The sequence below is a fragment of the Diplotaxodon limnothrissa genome, linkage group LG9, assembly GCF_057381915.1.
Source record: "Diplotaxodon limnothrissa isolate DT_005_m linkage group LG9, D_limnothrissa_male_GT1.1, whole genome shotgun sequence".
Classification (NCBI taxonomy): domain Eukaryota; kingdom Metazoa; phylum Chordata; class Actinopteri; order Cichliformes; family Cichlidae; genus Diplotaxodon; species Diplotaxodon limnothrissa.
This window is the reverse complement of record NC_140604.1, coordinates 22,459,624-22,476,245: the sequence shown is the minus strand read 5'-3', so window position 1 is coordinate 22,476,245 and position 16,622 is coordinate 22,459,624. Positions and strand designations below refer to the sequence as shown.

At 41.9% G+C, this 16,622-nt stretch overlaps 1 protein-coding gene across 1 annotated transcript in view; it reads right to left on the bottom strand.

Moving 5' to 3' along the window:
• Positions 1-714: 714 nt before the first annotated feature.
• Positions 715-16,622, bottom strand: part of LOC146625532 (collectin-12-like) — a 43,990-nt gene continuing 28,082 nt past the window's right edge. The window contains exons 3-10 of the mRNA XM_085362265.1: positions 12,831-12,953; positions 4,482-4,568; positions 3,329-4,372; positions 2,708-3,205; positions 1,852-1,988; positions 1,655-1,764; positions 955-1,100; positions 715-850 (exon numbers count right to left, since the gene is read on the bottom strand). Coding sequence (XP_085218391.1) covers positions 831-850; positions 955-1,100; positions 1,655-1,764; positions 1,852-1,988; positions 2,708-3,205; positions 3,329-4,372; positions 4,482-4,568; positions 12,831-12,953 — 2,165 coding nt within the window. The 3' untranslated portion in view covers positions 715-830. The remainder of the gene's footprint in view (positions 851-954; positions 1,101-1,654; positions 1,765-1,851; positions 1,989-2,707; positions 3,206-3,328; positions 4,373-4,481; positions 4,569-12,830; positions 12,954-16,622) is intronic.

Sequence of the window (16,622 nt, the reverse complement as noted above, 5' to 3'; positions counted from 1 at the left end):
CTTTCATAGTTCTTTGTTTTGCAGGAAAATATCCAAGTGCAGAAAATGCATGAAGGATCCACAGTTTTATTCATGAACATATTTATGTATGTAATAGCAGAAAGTAAATCATACATAAAGTCTTACTCTGTAAATTTGTTTACTAAAACTCAAGCTGATTGTGGCATTTTTCTAAGTTTATACGTGAGTACTATATTTTTTATTTCCTACTCGTGTTATATAGATGGTCATGAGGTTAGATAACAGTTTCAAGATAGCATATCAGCGACATTATGTTTTTTGCGCATCATTTTGCACACCTTATTCCTTTTTTTTCTTTTTTCTTTTGGAATTATATAAAGAGAAGCATTACCAAAGTCCATTTGGCTTCATAGATTTCATATTTTCCTACAAAAATTGCATAATGAAATATACATTCAGATATTCGGTTGTACATTGAGTACTGTTCTATAAAATGTATTCCAAAAAAATATAAAAAAAAAAATATATATATATATATATATATATATATATATATATATATATATATATATATATATATATATATATATATATATAAATCAGTTGATTTGGTTATTAAAAAAAAGATTCTCTTCCTATCTTGGTCACCCTGCTGTATTGCACTCCTGGTAATGTTGGACTGGCTTTACTTTGGAGGAGAAAGGCATCTCATCAGCACTGGAGAGATGTTTACTGTTGCAGCCGTGGGCTCATTTCAAAATTGTCCCTTTGCTCTCTCCATACGGACTGTCCCATGTGCTGCGTCAGTTGGACCAGTGCCACACGGGTGTAGTCTAGCTGCTCACTGTGCACTCAGACTGAACACGTCACTATGATCCAGGTGATCTTGCTGAGGGAAAGAAAGAAAAGAAAAGGGATCAGCATTAAGGTAGTGAGCAAAATATGATTACAATTACTGTGGAGCGAAAACGGGCAAGACAGATGATGACGCACAGGTCTCCATTTCCTTCTCGCAGATGTAGCTTATGAGATCTTCACAGGAGAAATCGTTCCATAGCGCCTCGTGGGTGAGACCCGCGCAGTCTTCTCCTTCTTCATGGCCGTGGCCCCAGTTGTCGGGCTGACCTGGCTTCCATTTCCTGCAGGCGAACAACAGAGGGCGATCACATGTTAGATTTACTGTGTTTGATCTAAGAGCCTAGGAGAAAAGCAAATAAAATAAATCGCATCCAACAATTTTCCATTGAATATGCCTTTATTTTCGGTGGTTAGATCTGAAGGCAGATCCCTTAGGTTAACTTTTCTCAGTAATGCTGCATTAAACTTTTTCACTGTTCGTCTCATTGTTCTGTTTGCAGTTTTGTACACTTTAGTGTTTATCTCACTGTTCCCGAAAAGCAGTGAAATGCTCTCACTGGACGTGCCTCTATAAACAATGTTAGAATGAATTTGAATGTGTTTCTTTTGTTTAAATAGGCAGCAACGAGACTTGAGCACTGGAGGTCTACATTCAACTCTGTGCAATCACAAACTTTTCATAAGATTTTCACAGGGTTTTCAAAGTTTATTTTGTAATGTTTCATGTAACTGAAAACCTACAGTTGCTATTATTGTTGGCATTTTTATTGGAAAGAAGTTCTTCTCTGAAACAAATATCCCTCCTGAGCATTTCCTAATTTACTGTCATACTGACGTAAAAGTAGGTTCAGTCCCATCCAGCCAGCGCCACGTGCGCTCCTTTTCCCTGTCGGTCAGACCCATCCAGAAGTAACCTTTGCCAAAGATCTGTCTCTTCAGCCATTTCTGAGGTCACATGAGGACAGAAAGAAAACTCAGTCAAAACTCACAAATACTAGAGAGCAATGTCAGATTACAAGATGTGCGACTCACCTGTTCCTCCATGTCGTTGATGATTAATAATGAACCAGACATTGATTCACAGGTTGTCTTTGCATGATCAAAGCTCTGCAGGTCTTTGGAGAAAAAATAGCACTTGTCTTTGTAGTTTAGCCATTCCGCAGGGCATCCTGCAAGATATTGAAAAAGCATTGTACAATTTGTTTTTTTCTAAAGTGATGTGAGATGAAGAAAAAAAAAGCTCAGTTTAGCAGAAAGTACCACAAACCTGGCTCTGCCTAGCATTCCTGTAAAACATGTAGTTTTAACCACATAGTTATATATCTATATCTATCAAGAAAAAGTATGAAGAGACAGCAAACTAGACCACTCTAGTTGAGTCCCAGAATAAAAATACAGAGCTGTAAAGGAATCTAACAGGTCTCCTGTGACTAAATTGGCTAGTACGCAAATGGCTAGTTGGTGCTTTTTTAGCCTTTAGACCACAGGTGTTGGAATCCAGGCCCGAGGGCCGGTGTCCTGCAGGTTTTAGATGTGTCCTTGATCCAACACAGCTGATTTAAATGGCTAAATTACCAACATGTCTTCAAGTTCTCCAGAAGTCTGGTAATGAACTAATCATTTGATTCAGGTGTGTTGAAACAGGGTTATATCTAAAACCTGCAGGACACCTGCCCTCGAGGCCTGGAGTTTGACACCCCTTGCAGACCCTAGTTAGCTACACTAACCAGCTGCTAGCAGTTGCTTTATATTTTGCATGGAGGCATGAAAATTGGTAACAAGCTAAACATGATACTAATATGGTGATATTCTAGTTACCAACCAAAGTAAATATATGCTATCTGACTAAGTCAAAATAATCATTCTGAAACTGATTATGAAGTCATACCTGGAGCCCATATGGTAGGACCCACTGCCTCATCCTGCAGAGACACAGGTCCAAAAGGAACTGCAGGGACCCGGATTGGTAGTCCTGGTTGTCCGGGTGGTCCTACTGGCCCTGAGGGCCCTACTGGTCCTGGCAGTCCCCTTGGTCCTTGCTCCCCAGGTGGTCCAATTGGGCCACGGATACCTGGTGGGCCCTGTACACCCTGAGGACCAGGTTGTCCATCTCTTCCAGGCAAACCAGCACTACCTGGTTCTCCTTTAGTACCAGGTGGTCCAGCTCTGCCTCCTGACCCTCTAGGGCCCTTTGACCCGGGGCTGCCAGGTATGCCTGGGAGACCCTTTAACCCTGGAAGGCCCGGTGGTCCTGGACTACCCTGCTCTCCTCTAGGTCCTCGGATCCCAGGAGCTCCCTTGTCTCCTTTCTCTCCCTTCTGGCCTGACTGACCAGGTAGTCCCTGAGGTCCTTTGTCCCCTCTTGGCCCTCTGGGACCAGGGGGACCTGAAACAAAAGAACATTCTCTAACTTTCTCAATTTAATCTTAGCAAGAAAGTTAAAATAAAATGTAACATTTATAACACGCATTGATTCATATAATAAATTTTGCAGGCACACTTCTCATACCCTTTAAAATAGTAAAGTTGGTTATTAGTTGTGAATGCTTGGTGTCCACCAGCTTCATCTCCTCCATGACAATAGAGAGGCTTGTGACCTCCTTGTCCATACGCGCTGCCAGCTCTTCCTGCTGTGACCTCAGACTCGTTGCGTCTGTCCTCACGTCAGCCATACTGTTGTTGAGGTGTAGCAGGAAGTCTGAATGACGGCCAACTGTCTCTGAACAAGTGCGTAAATCATTCAGGTTTAGATTGATTGCACCAAGAAGCTGTGTGGTGAAGCTGATGTTGCCAGTCACACGATCAATACTCTGCTCCGACTCATCCAGTCGCACCTCTAGGCGGTCAAACTTTGTAGATGTGAGGTTGCCGAAGTCCCTCTGCTGATCCATGATCTCTCTCAGAGTCTGGTCATGAACCTCTGCCAGGCTGCTGGTGTTCTGGAGCTGGTTAGCAATAAAAGTGAGCTGTGTCCCCACATCCTCCAGGCTGTCATTGTTGGACTTTGCTAGAGCTGAGGTATTACTGGCCAAGATCTGCAGGTTTTCCACTTTGCTACGAAGCCACTCTGTATCAGAGCGGGTCTGTCGGGTGTTCTGTTCAAGGCTCTGAAAGTCATTGCGCATCTTATGAATAGCCTGGCTGGTGTCATCGACTGAGCGTTGCAGAGCAGCAATGAGACCTCTCTGCTGGTCCTGAGTGAGGTTGAGACTGCTAATGCTGAGCAGCGCCTGATTTTGGAGTTTTACCTGCTGTTGGAGTTCTCTTTGCAACCTAGCTGTGTCTTCCTGTAGACCCCCAATGATGCTGCCGTACGACTGCAGACTGCCATTTACAGAGCGCAAGGTGGCTGTGTTAATGTTCAGCAGTCCTTGAATGGAGCCCTGGCTGCTCTGGATGTCTGAGCCAATGTTCTGCAGCTGATTCAGCTTAACTTGATCACTGCGGATGCGCTCTTCCACCGCAGTCAGCTGCCTCTGGAGGGTCCAGATGTTGTTCTTAAAAGCCTGGATCTCTGTGGTGGTATTCTCCGACTTCTCTCCGGTCTGATCATCTGAAGATGAAGATTTGTACAGTAAATGATAAAAAAAAAAATATGTCGATGATTTACTGTAGCTTTTAGTTACAGCTTTTGACTTCAACGTGTGAGCCTAGATACATACCTAGCTTTTTCAAATCAGTCTCAACAGCAATGATCTTTCCTCCATAGTTTGCAATACCTTCAGACACACTGTCAACTCTTTGCACCACTGTAAAGAAAACAGGGCAGGCAAGACAAAGGTTAGCTTCACAGGCTCTGTCTTTCATTAACAGACAAAACAGGTATGACAGAACTGCCTGCAACCACAGACACCGTATATAAATGGGATCAGAGAGGAAACCAATTAAAGTCTCTGACATACACTATAGGGGAGATGTGTCCACATGTCTTGGAGGCATGTAATAATGACAAACCCTCAGTAATGTAATCCCTTGGGTTACACCAGAGACGTAAAGTGATATGGAGTTGCTGTGCATTGAAAAGGAAAAAGGCATTAATAAAGAGCGAGAGAGAGGGAGGAAGACACACTGATTCAGCAATGATGGTGTGGGTGGTCACTGACCAATGCTTAGATGTTAGGTGCATAGGAGGACATTGCAGAGGGCCTTAGGGGACAGGAAGTGACCTGAGGGGGGGGGGGGCTTCAGTAAACAAGCGGATCAAAGATGACCAGTGGAGACAGACTCTGTGGCAGGGAGGCTCTTCACGCCCCCACAGGCGACACAGGCATTCATTTCCTCTGGAATGTGTCTGGGATTCCAGGGATGCATCCCGCTTCTACCTCCAGTCTCACCAGGGGGACACATCCTGTAAGTGGGAACAGCATTGGCTCCTCTGCTGTGAAGCTGCATCTGAACTGTTTACTTCAGGATAACGGCTGAATCCAAGGGGTTTAATTATTGACCAGAAACTAAATATATATTTTCCCCTGAATGGGAGCAAGCATCAAAATGCTTTAGATTAATGTTAGCATGAAGTGTGTCTCTGTTTAGTTTTGAATATTTTTAAAAAAAAAATGTACAGACTAAACTAGGACATACAACTTTTTTTAATTGGTGAGTTCTAGAAATCGTGGTAGGCTGATTTTGTGGTTTGAACTGAGTTACAATAGCTGTTTTCATCTGTTTTCAGATTGTATGCTAAAAAAAAACGTCTGGAAATTTAATTCTGAAAATGTTTCCCGTCTTTGGCTTTTTAACCCTCTCCAAAACCCACCTAAACTTGTTTCTGGGAATAAGCAAACCAGTAAAACTGTCTTGCGATGCAACTGTACCACATAATTTTTTAGTTATGAATCTAAAAGGTCAGTTGGATAGGAAATACTGCACACACAGAAAATTAAATGTAACGCATTTCCAGTAACCAGATGTACAATGAAGCACAAACACCTAAAAAAAGCATATAAACTTTAAGCTCTGCAGACCTATCATAATCTACACCTATGGCACATTGTTTCATTAGCAAACACACACACACACACACACACACACACACACACACTAACCTCGAAACTAAAGCTAAACATGAGCAGAAGCTTCTGGAACTTTTCCACATGTTCTGTTCATGGGCTGGCCTCGGGAGAGGATCATTGCATCACACAGTGGTAAAATTAACCATAAAACACACATGCAAAAAGCTGAAATTACAACAGGGCTGCAGAGTAAAGCATTATTTTGCCTCATAGGCCCAAATGTTGTAGAAATGAGCTGTTTTGTACTCAGTTTGAACTCTTTCCAAGATTTTGTGTGGACGGGTTCTGAAACTGTGTGTCGGCTCTGTCCGGGCTGTCTTGTAAAATCAAACTCTCTTATGCAACTTTTTAATGAAGTGAGTGAACTTCAAACTCCTGTGTGGGATTGCGCTGAATCTAAGAAGGCCAGCACATTAGCTAAAAGGACAGCGACAGTTTAGCATTAGCTGTCAACTGCAGTAAATTTCACTAGTTAAAACAGGTAGAACAGGAAACAAAAAACACATCTGCATAGGGACTCTGTCTGCAGCAGAAATGATGAATTGATCACTGAAATGTTTTTTGCTCATGAACCGAAAGTTATTTAAAGTTAATTTATAGAGAAATGTCAGTATTTCACTCTTTGGTGTTTTATGCTTGGAATTCAGAAAGAGAGTCGCAGGCTTCTGGTCCTTTTTCTTTGAGGAAAATTAATGGGACGTGAACCCATGAGCTCTGAGAATAACCTCATTTTGCTTTTGGTCCTGTCAATTGAGAAAACAAGCTGCAGGAGAAAAGAGTGGGGTCACTCCCTCCCAATTACACTTCTGTGATTAAACTGCATCAGAACAAAAGAGCCACATACAGGACGTTTCTGTGGGTCAGTGATGGAGGACAGAGAGAGACACACAAGTTTATTGCGTAGAAGACTCTGGGTCTCACTACATAACCATCTGGAGCTGGGAGTGTGTTTAGGCTGAGCTGTGGTTCCCTTGACAGAGGAGTGCTTCAGTGCCAGTAAAAACCCAGTTTCAGTGGGTTCTGCTGGAGTTGCACTGAGTTCACTCACTTCTCATCTGGGATCAATTAGGCCTGCCTGAAAACATGCAGCGAGGAACAAGAAAGACCGGCTGAGCTCACAGCGTAGGGGGACATCATTGTTCGTGTACTCAAGGCACACAGATAAGCCCCGAACATGTTAACTTCACGCCATTTTCACCAATTGAAAATAAGACGGGGACATAGAGCAGTCACATATGGGAATGTTTAAGACAATTATAGCAGGAACATTCAGAGTTCAATCCTCCAAAAGACGGCGGGACTGCTTCCCGACCTGGAAAAAATTAGAAAAAAAAAGCCAACCAGGAAGTTCAGCTCCACAAAGCCTGAAGAACTTCTCCGGAGGTGTGAGCTTTGGGGGAGTTGGTAAAATAAACTGAGAGAAGGTTGCGGGGTGGAGAGAGAAAAGAGAGAAGGCAGACAGACAGTCAGATGAAGTTGAAATTTAAAGGGTATTTTCACCCAAATTACATAGACAAATACTGTACATGCTCACGACTGATGTTTGTAGTCATGCATACCATGGCTACTTCACCTGTCCCTCCTGCACTTTCTTGCTCATTGTGTCAGATGTTTAGTTACTCCTCGGCCTCCTTTAGCAGTAATGATACTTGTTTTTTTGGGGTTTTTTTTGTTTTTTTTGTTTTTTTTGGGCCTGTCCCGTTTGGCTCTTTTGCCATCAGAATTGTTGTCTAAAGGCAAAGAAAGATGCCCAACGGATTTACTTTACCAAACTGACCATCCCAGCCTTGCCGTAATGGTCCATTTGATTCACCTTTTATTGTTTATTTTATTTTCACTTACTGAATACGGGACAGACTTGACTGGGGGAAAGAAGGGGAGAAAGAAAGAGGGAAAGAGAAACAGCTGAGAAGAGGGACGGGGGAGAAGGGCAAAAGACAAAAACCAACAGAACGGGCAGAGAAAAAAAATGCATATATCAATCACCTGGGTCACCTGCTGAGAAAGAAAAAAGAAAGCAAGCAGAAGAGAGAGAAAAGAGAGAAGGCAGACAGACAGTCAGATGAAGTTGAAATTTAAAGGGTATTTTCACCCAAATTACATAGACAAATACTGTACATGCTCACGACTGATGTTTGTAGTCATGCATACCATGGCTACTTCACCTGTCCCTCCTGCACTTTCTTGCTCATTGTGTCAGATGTTTAGTTACTCCTCGGCCTCCTTTAGCAGTAATGATACTTGTAACAAATGTAGCATATTTGCAGCTCTGGAGGCCAGGATTACTGAATTGGGGACTCGGCTTCGCACCCTTCATTCACGCGTAGCTAGCCAGGCCCCTGTAGCTGGTGCAGCCGAAGATAGCGTAGGCCCCGCTAGGCTTTCCCCGGCAGACCCCAAGCAGCTGGGGAAAGAGGGCGGCTGGGTGACGGTGAGGAGGAAGCATAGTCCTAAACAGAAGCCCCAGGGACACCCGTTTTTCCCCACTTGGCGACACACCCGCCGGGGGTCAAACTCTGGTAATTGGTGATTCTGTTCTCAGACATGTGAAGCTAGAGACACCAGCAACCATAGTCAATTGTCTTCCAGGGGCCAGAGCAGGCGACATTGAAGGAAATTTAAAACTGCTGGCTAAGGGTAAACGTAAATTCAGTAAAATCATAATTCACGTCGGCAGTAATGACACCCGGATACACCAATCGGAGGTCACTAAAATCAATATTGAATTGGTGTGCAACTTTGCCAAAACAATGTCGGACTCTGTAGTTTTCTCTGGTCCCCTCCCCAATCAGACCAGGAGTGACATGTTTAGCCGCATGTTCTCCTTAAATTGGTGGCTGTCTGAGTGGTGTCCCAGAAACGATGTGGGCTTCATAGATAATTGGCAAACCTTCTGGCCTATTAATTAACGAAAGACCAAGACAGACTTTTAATTCATTTGAAAGCCTGATGCTTAGCCTTGTTCACCCCAGCTGTAAAACTCAGAAACCAGTCTTACTTGTTATCATCTATCGTCCACCTGGGCCTTACACAGAGTTTCTCTCTGATTTCTCAGACTTTTTATCTGATTTAGTTCTCAGCTCAGATAAAATAATTATTGTGGGTGATTTTAACATCCATGTAGATGCTAAAAATGACAGCCTCAACATGGCATTTAATCTGTTATTAGACTCAATTGGCTTCTCTCAAAATGTAAAAGAACCCACCCACCACTTTAATCACACTCTAGATCTTGTTTTAACATATGGCATAGAAACTGAACATTTAACAGTGTTTCCTGAAAACCCTCTCCTGTCTGATCATTTCCTGATAACATTTACATTTACAATAATTGATTACACAGCAGTGGAGAGTAGACTTTATCAAAGTAGATGTCTTTCAGAAAGCGCTGTAACTAAGTTTAAGAATATAATCCAGCCACTGTTATCATCTTCAATGCCCTGTACCAACATAGAGCAGAGCAGCTATCTGAACGCTACCCCAACAGAGGTCGATTATCTTGTTAATAATTTTACCTCCTCACTACGTACGACTCTGGATACTGTAGCTCCTGTGAAAACTAAGGTTTCTAATCAGAAGTTCCTGACTCCGTGGTATAATTCTCAAACAAGTACCCTAAAGCAGATGACTCGCAATCTGGAGAGGAAATGGCGTGTCACAAATTTAGAGGATCATCATTTAACCTGGAGAAATAGTTTGTTGCTTTATAAGAAAGTCCTCTGCAAAGCCAGAACACCTTACTATTCGTCACTGATTGAAGAAAATAAGAACAACCCCAGGTTTCTCTTCAGCACTGTAGCCAGGCTGACAAACAGTCAGAGCTCTATTGAGCCAACCATCGTTAACTAGTAATGACTTCATGAACTTCTTCACAAATAAAATTTTTATCATTAGAGAAAAAATTACCAATAATCATCCCACAGATGTAATATCATCTCCAGCTACTCTTAGTACCATTGATGTTAAGTTCGACTCTTTTTCTCCAATTGATCTTTCTGAGTTAACTTCAATAATTACTTTCTCCAAACCATCAACGTGTCTTTTTGACCCCATTCCTACAAAACTGATCAAAGAAGTCCTGCCATTAATTAATTCTTCGATCTTAAATATGATCAACCTATCTCTAATAATCGGCTATGTACCACAGGCCTTCAAGCTAGCTGTAGTTAAACCTTTACTTAAAAAGCCATCTCTAGACCCAGCAGTCTTAGCTAATTATAGGCCAATCTCCAACTTCATTGAACCAACAACCAGAATCTCACGAACAGAGATCTGTCAGCACAAGGAAATTGAAACAAAGACAGTGTTTGCCGAAAGGTAAAGAAAGAAAATCCAATTTTGGAAAAAAAAAACACATATTATGACAATGACAATGTTTCGAATTGCTTGTTGAAGAAACCAATGGATATTAGTACAGTATAGTACTGTTGAAAAGTCTTCAGCTACCCATTATTTCTTTAGATATTTCTTTAACAGGATCTTGAGCAATATTTTTCAGAGGAATTTTAGGACTACTGGAGGACGAAAAACCTAAAAAAAAAAAACCCACAGTATCTACATGAACAGTATGCAAAAGTTACATCAGTTACATCTGGCCCTTCAGTTGATCCATCAACGGTTTGCTGAAGCCTCATCAGAAATGGTCTCAGTGGAAGGGTGGCTGTCAAACAGCCATTGGTAAGGAAGGGAAACAGAGAGAAAAGACTAAGGTCTGCCAAATTACACAAGAACTGGATTGAAAATCAGTGGCAACAGGTCTTATGGAATGATGAATCCAAATGTAAATTTTTTGGTTTAAATCATCAGTATATACAGAGGAGATCAGGAGAGAGTGTGTTACTGTTACAGTCATATACTATCAGTCATGGATAGGGATGGGTACCGGTATCCGGTGCCATCATGGCACCGGTTCTGACATAAACGGTAGTAACCAGACTGAAAAGTAGCGCACATTTCGGTGTTTTATTTTGGTGCTTTTTTTTGTGAGCTGTGATACACTTTAGATTCTAGCCAATCATTTTACGTTTCCGAGGATAGTAGGCGGGTCCAGGTTCGTACGTTCTTTTAGCGCAGAGCTACAGATTAAAAATGCGAAGCGGTCAAAGTCTGGCTGTACTTCACAGCAAAATATGCAAACTCAGCAGCCTGCAACAAGTGCTTTAAGCTGATACTGTGATACTGTCAAAGGAGGTAACACCTCAAATCCGATGAAACACCTGGCGACGCATAGGTTTTTTTTTAAAAGCCGCAAAATGCGCCGTATTTTGATAGCTTGCTGCGAGACCTCACAACGTGCACATCTACTGCGGGTGGGTTGCCTGTTATCGGACGCGGAGTTAGCAACATCCCCCAAAAACCCGAAGAGGAGAGTCCTGGCCCCTAGCCCTGCCAGTGTAGCAGAAATGATGACGGATGATGATGGCAGCAGCAGCCGTTCTTCTCTGCGTGAGTAGCTTAATGTTGTTCGTGTGTAATTTACGTTGAGTAGGCTAACCACGTTATTACATTAATGCATGTAAGGTGAACTAGCAAACATCATCATAGCTACATGCGGCTGTCTTCTTGTTTAATGGCAGATAGTCCCTTCACCCTGGCCAAAAAGGCTAAAATGACCAAAGAAAAAGTGGAAAACAGTTAAACATGAGAGGTTTTTGGACAAAGTTTGTGTTTTTTCCATTGTTTAAGCACTGCTTCCAGCCAAGAGTGATACCATATATGCCCCATAGCGGCAGAAAAGGCTAGCATTGTTATCTTTTTACAAAAAAACAGCTGAACACAAGAGGTTTTTGGACCAATTTTTGCGTTCTCCATTCTTTAAGCACCGGTTTAAGCACCGTTTAAGCACCAGCACCGTTTCAAAAGTACCGGTTTGGCACCGGTATCGGATAAAACCTAAACGATACCCATCCCTAGTCATGGATTAGCCTCCCCGTAACCTAGATCTCAACATTATTAAAGCAGGTGGGATCGTCTTGACAACAAACAATACAAAAGGCAGAAACATTGAAAGCTTTGGATGTCCTTCAAGAAGTCTGCAAAACTATTCCTGAAGACGACTTAAAGAAATGACAAGAAAGCTGATTAAGAGAGTTCAGGCTATGTTGAAGAATAAAGATGGTCACACTAAATATTGACTTTCAAGCTCATTTTTGTTTTATATACTGTGTATGTTTGTACATTTATATATGTTTTGATTTCTATATGCACCTATTTTCTGTTTTCCTATCAAAATATAAAGGAATGGGGATTGGCTAAAGCCTTTCACAGTACTGTATCATCTTCTCTGGCTATTTCCCGTTTCCATTCACAATATATAGAGTATTTGGAGTCAACCCCGCATGTGAAATGCACTGCCAGGCATATTTGTTTTGTTAGCTGTTTCTCTTGAGTTCAATCACTGTTTGTTTTTGGTGACTTCATATTTACACATGAAGGTGAAATCTCTCACGTGACTCTGCAAGAAAGTAAACACGCATTTTTTTAAAATCTAAAACTCCTTGAGTAATGTTTTTGGGTTTTTTTGGCGGGGGTGGGGGGGTGGGGGGGGGGGGGGGGGGGGATTTGGTTTAACAGGGTGTTTATCTGTAACAGGAAATGTAGAGAGAGTAAATTGAGGGTAAAACTGCTAAGTTTTCCTCGTGGATGTGGCAGAAGTGTTGTCATACTTTCCATTACTGAAACATTGAATAATGACAATGAAGCATTGCAAAAGAACATTCATGTCATACTTGAGCATGCTGAAGTCCACTCAAGGGACAGAGAGCTGCTTGCCTCACACACAGGAGGTCTCATACGGTCATGAAACAGTGAAGCTCTTGGCAGCACAAAGAGAAAACTAATGATATGTTTGGATGGTTACTCCATCAACATAATGTAAGTGAATCATTTCAACATTTCAGAAAACAAAGGGCGTCATTGTAGAAGTGTTTGCCATCCTCTAATTTATTCTGTTAGATTACAGTGATAGTGGAAAGGAGCGTGGCGGGCAGCTTGTTTTACCTTTATATCCAAGTATAGCAACAGCGATGGTGAGGAGTGTACACAGCACATAGAGCAGAGCTATGGAGGTCTTCAGTGCCCATTCATTCTTACACTTCGTGCACTGGGTGCCCTCCTGGATTCCTGCGTAAAAACATGAAAGAATACCAAATGAGTCAATACACTTTGCTTCCTATGGAGCATTTTTCTGAATCAGAAATGCCTAAAGTGTGTAGGTGGAGTTTGGTGTTCGCTAAGGACTCCAGGAGGCCCACATCTGGATAAACAGCACTGGAGACTACATTAAAGAGGCCAGCTCTTCCCTCGGGGGTCCTGGTGGAGAAGCGACACAAAAACAATCCCCCCCACTGACTTGTTTAGACTCAGCGACATGCTTATTTTCCTGAACTTAGTCTTCTCTCAGCAAACTGCCTCTCTTTCAGTCGCCTTGTGTGAAAAGATTTCTTCCCAGAGAAACGGAGGCAAACGGTGTGTAGGTTTTTTTTTTTTTTAATGCAGTGTCAGGACTGTGGAATGAAATTAGGGGCCCTTAGCGTGTGGGGACACTTTTGGAATATTCCTTTTCAAGGATATTTTTCATGACAGATGAGTGGTGAGCTCTACAGTGCTGACGGGAACACAGCTGTTTTCATTTTCAGTTCAGGGAGTGTGTGTGTGTGTAAAGGTTGGGAATGTAGCGTGTGAGTGTGTGTGAATTTTGTGTTTTGGGGGGTGGGGGGGGGGGGGTGTATTTGCTTTTCATGTACCTGGAATAAAATTTTTTATAAAGGAATACAAGATATATTCAGATTAACAGGAGCCAGTCAGTTCCCATCATACGTGGATCTGTAAAGTGCAAGAATCACTTAGTGCCAAAGGTTTAACCACACATTGCGCTCGAGTGTGTTTTATATGGTGAGGTAATTCTTAAATAAACTAAAAATCCAGCTCCGATTGGATCCTCAGTGTCCCACTGGGAGTTTCGATGCCAAAGTTAACAACATCATTTATTCTTATTGGTGTGAAGGGATTTTTTGTAAGATCACTGATTGTTAGACCTCAGTCAAAGACCGTGTCAAGTTGGAGAGGAGGTGGAACACCTGGTCAACCTCAACAGGAGATTTACTGTAAAGAGTACAAGCAAGTGATGGATGAAACTGAAAAAGGGGGTTCTAGATGTAATCGTTCCATGCGATTGATTCTGTGCAAACTCAAATGACACCTCCATTACCTCACTGACCAGCAAGAAGACCTACTTTACTTCATATGCCTTAAGGTGCACTCAGTGTATCGGGCCAGTACCCACACTGTTAAAAGCATATCTTCAGTGGAGGTAAACCAACAAATCAGCCAAGCTGTTTTAACCTGTTGTAGAGTTTGGGATGTTCGCGGTAGATCTTTTGGATCCCGGTGGTTGCAAATTGGGAGGTCCATGAATTGGACTTGACTGGAATTTGTCAACTATTACAAACCTTTGGGTTCTGGCATTTATGATGATGTAATGATACAATGACACATGCCACCTACCAAAAAATTGCCACCCCCAGTGGCCCTTAATGAAGGCCTCCCCTAGCAGGACCCCTTCCCACTGTAAAATCTGCTCAGGAAAGGTTTGAGGGACGGATCAAAGAAGCCAAGTATTCATACAGCCTCCACATTTCCCACATCACAATGTACTCACATAGCACTGAGGCCTCACGTAGCAACCTACAGCAACCAGGATCCACTGCCAACATCCTGGTACCTAATACCAGAGAACACCCACAGAGATCTCCTTTCTGAGTCAGGGCTGTTTAGGCAGTACAAGGTGACTTATACATTAAAAAGTAAGAGGCTGACTGGTGTATGACTTATCATACATTGTCATTTCAACCATGTACAGTGGTACAGTACAGAGTGAAACGAGACAGCATTCCTCTGAGAGCCTGGTGTTACACATGACATATAACAGACAATCAACACGGGACTACGTAAAAGTGCAATGTGCAAAAATTGCAAAAAAAAAAAAGACAAGACAGTGCAACACTAGACCGAACAGGATGATGGCGTGAATGCTGTAAGTGTCCGTGATGGAGGGAAGAGAGGGTACTGCAATCCACCTTTACCATATCAGACAGTGATGCAGCTGCTCAGGACGCTCTCGATAGTCTCTCTGTTGAACGTGGTGAGAATGGATGGAGGGAGATGGGCTTATCTCAGCTTCAGCAGGAAGTAGAGGCGCAGTTGGGCCTTCTTAGTTATGGAGCTGGTGTTGAGAGACCAGGAGAGGTTCTCCGCCAGGTGGACACCAAGGAATTTGGTGCTCTTGACGACGATTATAAGTAATAAGCATCAACATTACCAATATCCTTTTTTCATTTACTTTTTCCTTAAGGGAAAGACAATCCCTGAGCTATAGATATATAATTTTACCACTGGGATTTTTTCTTTTGTTGCACAGATATTAATGTTCAAATTTTAAAGTTTATGGCCATACCTGTGGTGATCTTCTTTCTGAGGAAATTATAATTTAAACAAAAAGGTTTTTATTTGAATTGCACTTTGTCTTTACTAAATGTGAAGAGATTAAAAAACACTCAATTTTAAGAACTGTTTATGAGTATTTATTTATTTATTTGCAGGATCCTGAAGCAGTTAATTGACTTCTTCCAATTTCTTCCAATTAACTTCACACCTAAAAACATTCTTTGCTCACCACCAACTTCTAAGAAAGCATCTGTCTGATTTCATGCGGTAGCTTTTGGATTTTTTTTTTTTTGCAGGAAACGATACAGGTGAGAACAATTAGTCTGAATAAAATCAGTTAAGTTGCATCATAGTAAAACTGCTAACACAGAAGAGTCTGTAAATGTGAAGCAAACTATAGAGATTTGGCAGTTTTTAAAATGCTTTTGTTCCTGATCCAAACTTTACTCTCTCAACTTAAACAGAGAAGATTTATGTTTTCAACTCAAAACTGTACCATAAAAAAATGGCCTTGAGCATTTGTTTCCAACGATGACAACACAGAAGCCCATAAATCTTGTCGAAGTGTTTCAAAGCAAGACGTTTTTAAGAAAAATCAATAACTTGTGACTCTCGTCTTGCCAAAATATTCACTTCTTTTCATTCTGTGGCCACAGAAAGATTAGGAAAGTGTGACATGAGTCAAAGAAATGAGAGAAAACTGTGGAAACTGCAGTACTCAGGCAGGTTAAGAGCCTTGTTTGCCTTCTTATGTGTATTAGCAGGTTTTCATGCCTGGAACATGTTAATCTTTTCAAAAACACAGGTCCGGTTCAGGGCACGGAGCGAAAGTGATTACCGCATCAGGAGTTACCAAAGTCTTTCCTCGGCTTGGTTTAACTGTAAGCAGAGAAGTGCACTCTGGGAATATGGCCATGATAAATGATTGCCTTTTCTGAATCATTCATAACTGCTGGCATGTTTGAAGTGTCAGCTCGTGCAAACTTCCCCAATGAAGTGAGCACATCAGTTCATCAGCTCACAGTAATCAAAGTGCTGCTGTTCCAATCCAAACAAGCTGACAGTGTTTACAAATCTGCTGCGCTGAAATGATACCAAAACACTTTGTAAGTGTATGAACTATTGCACAGGCTAAACTCTTTTCCATCTCAGTGCACCCCTGATTGATGAGCTTCAGATGCTCCGTGGATTAAGTGGAGAATTTCAAATTTGACAGCTGCCGTGACACAAAACACGTGGCAAACATCACAATAGGAAAGGAGAGACTTCGGTTTCACAGCTAATTTACAAGAACAAAGAGAAAAGACATCAGATGGAAAAGCTTAAACCTGAGTGTCCACACATGAG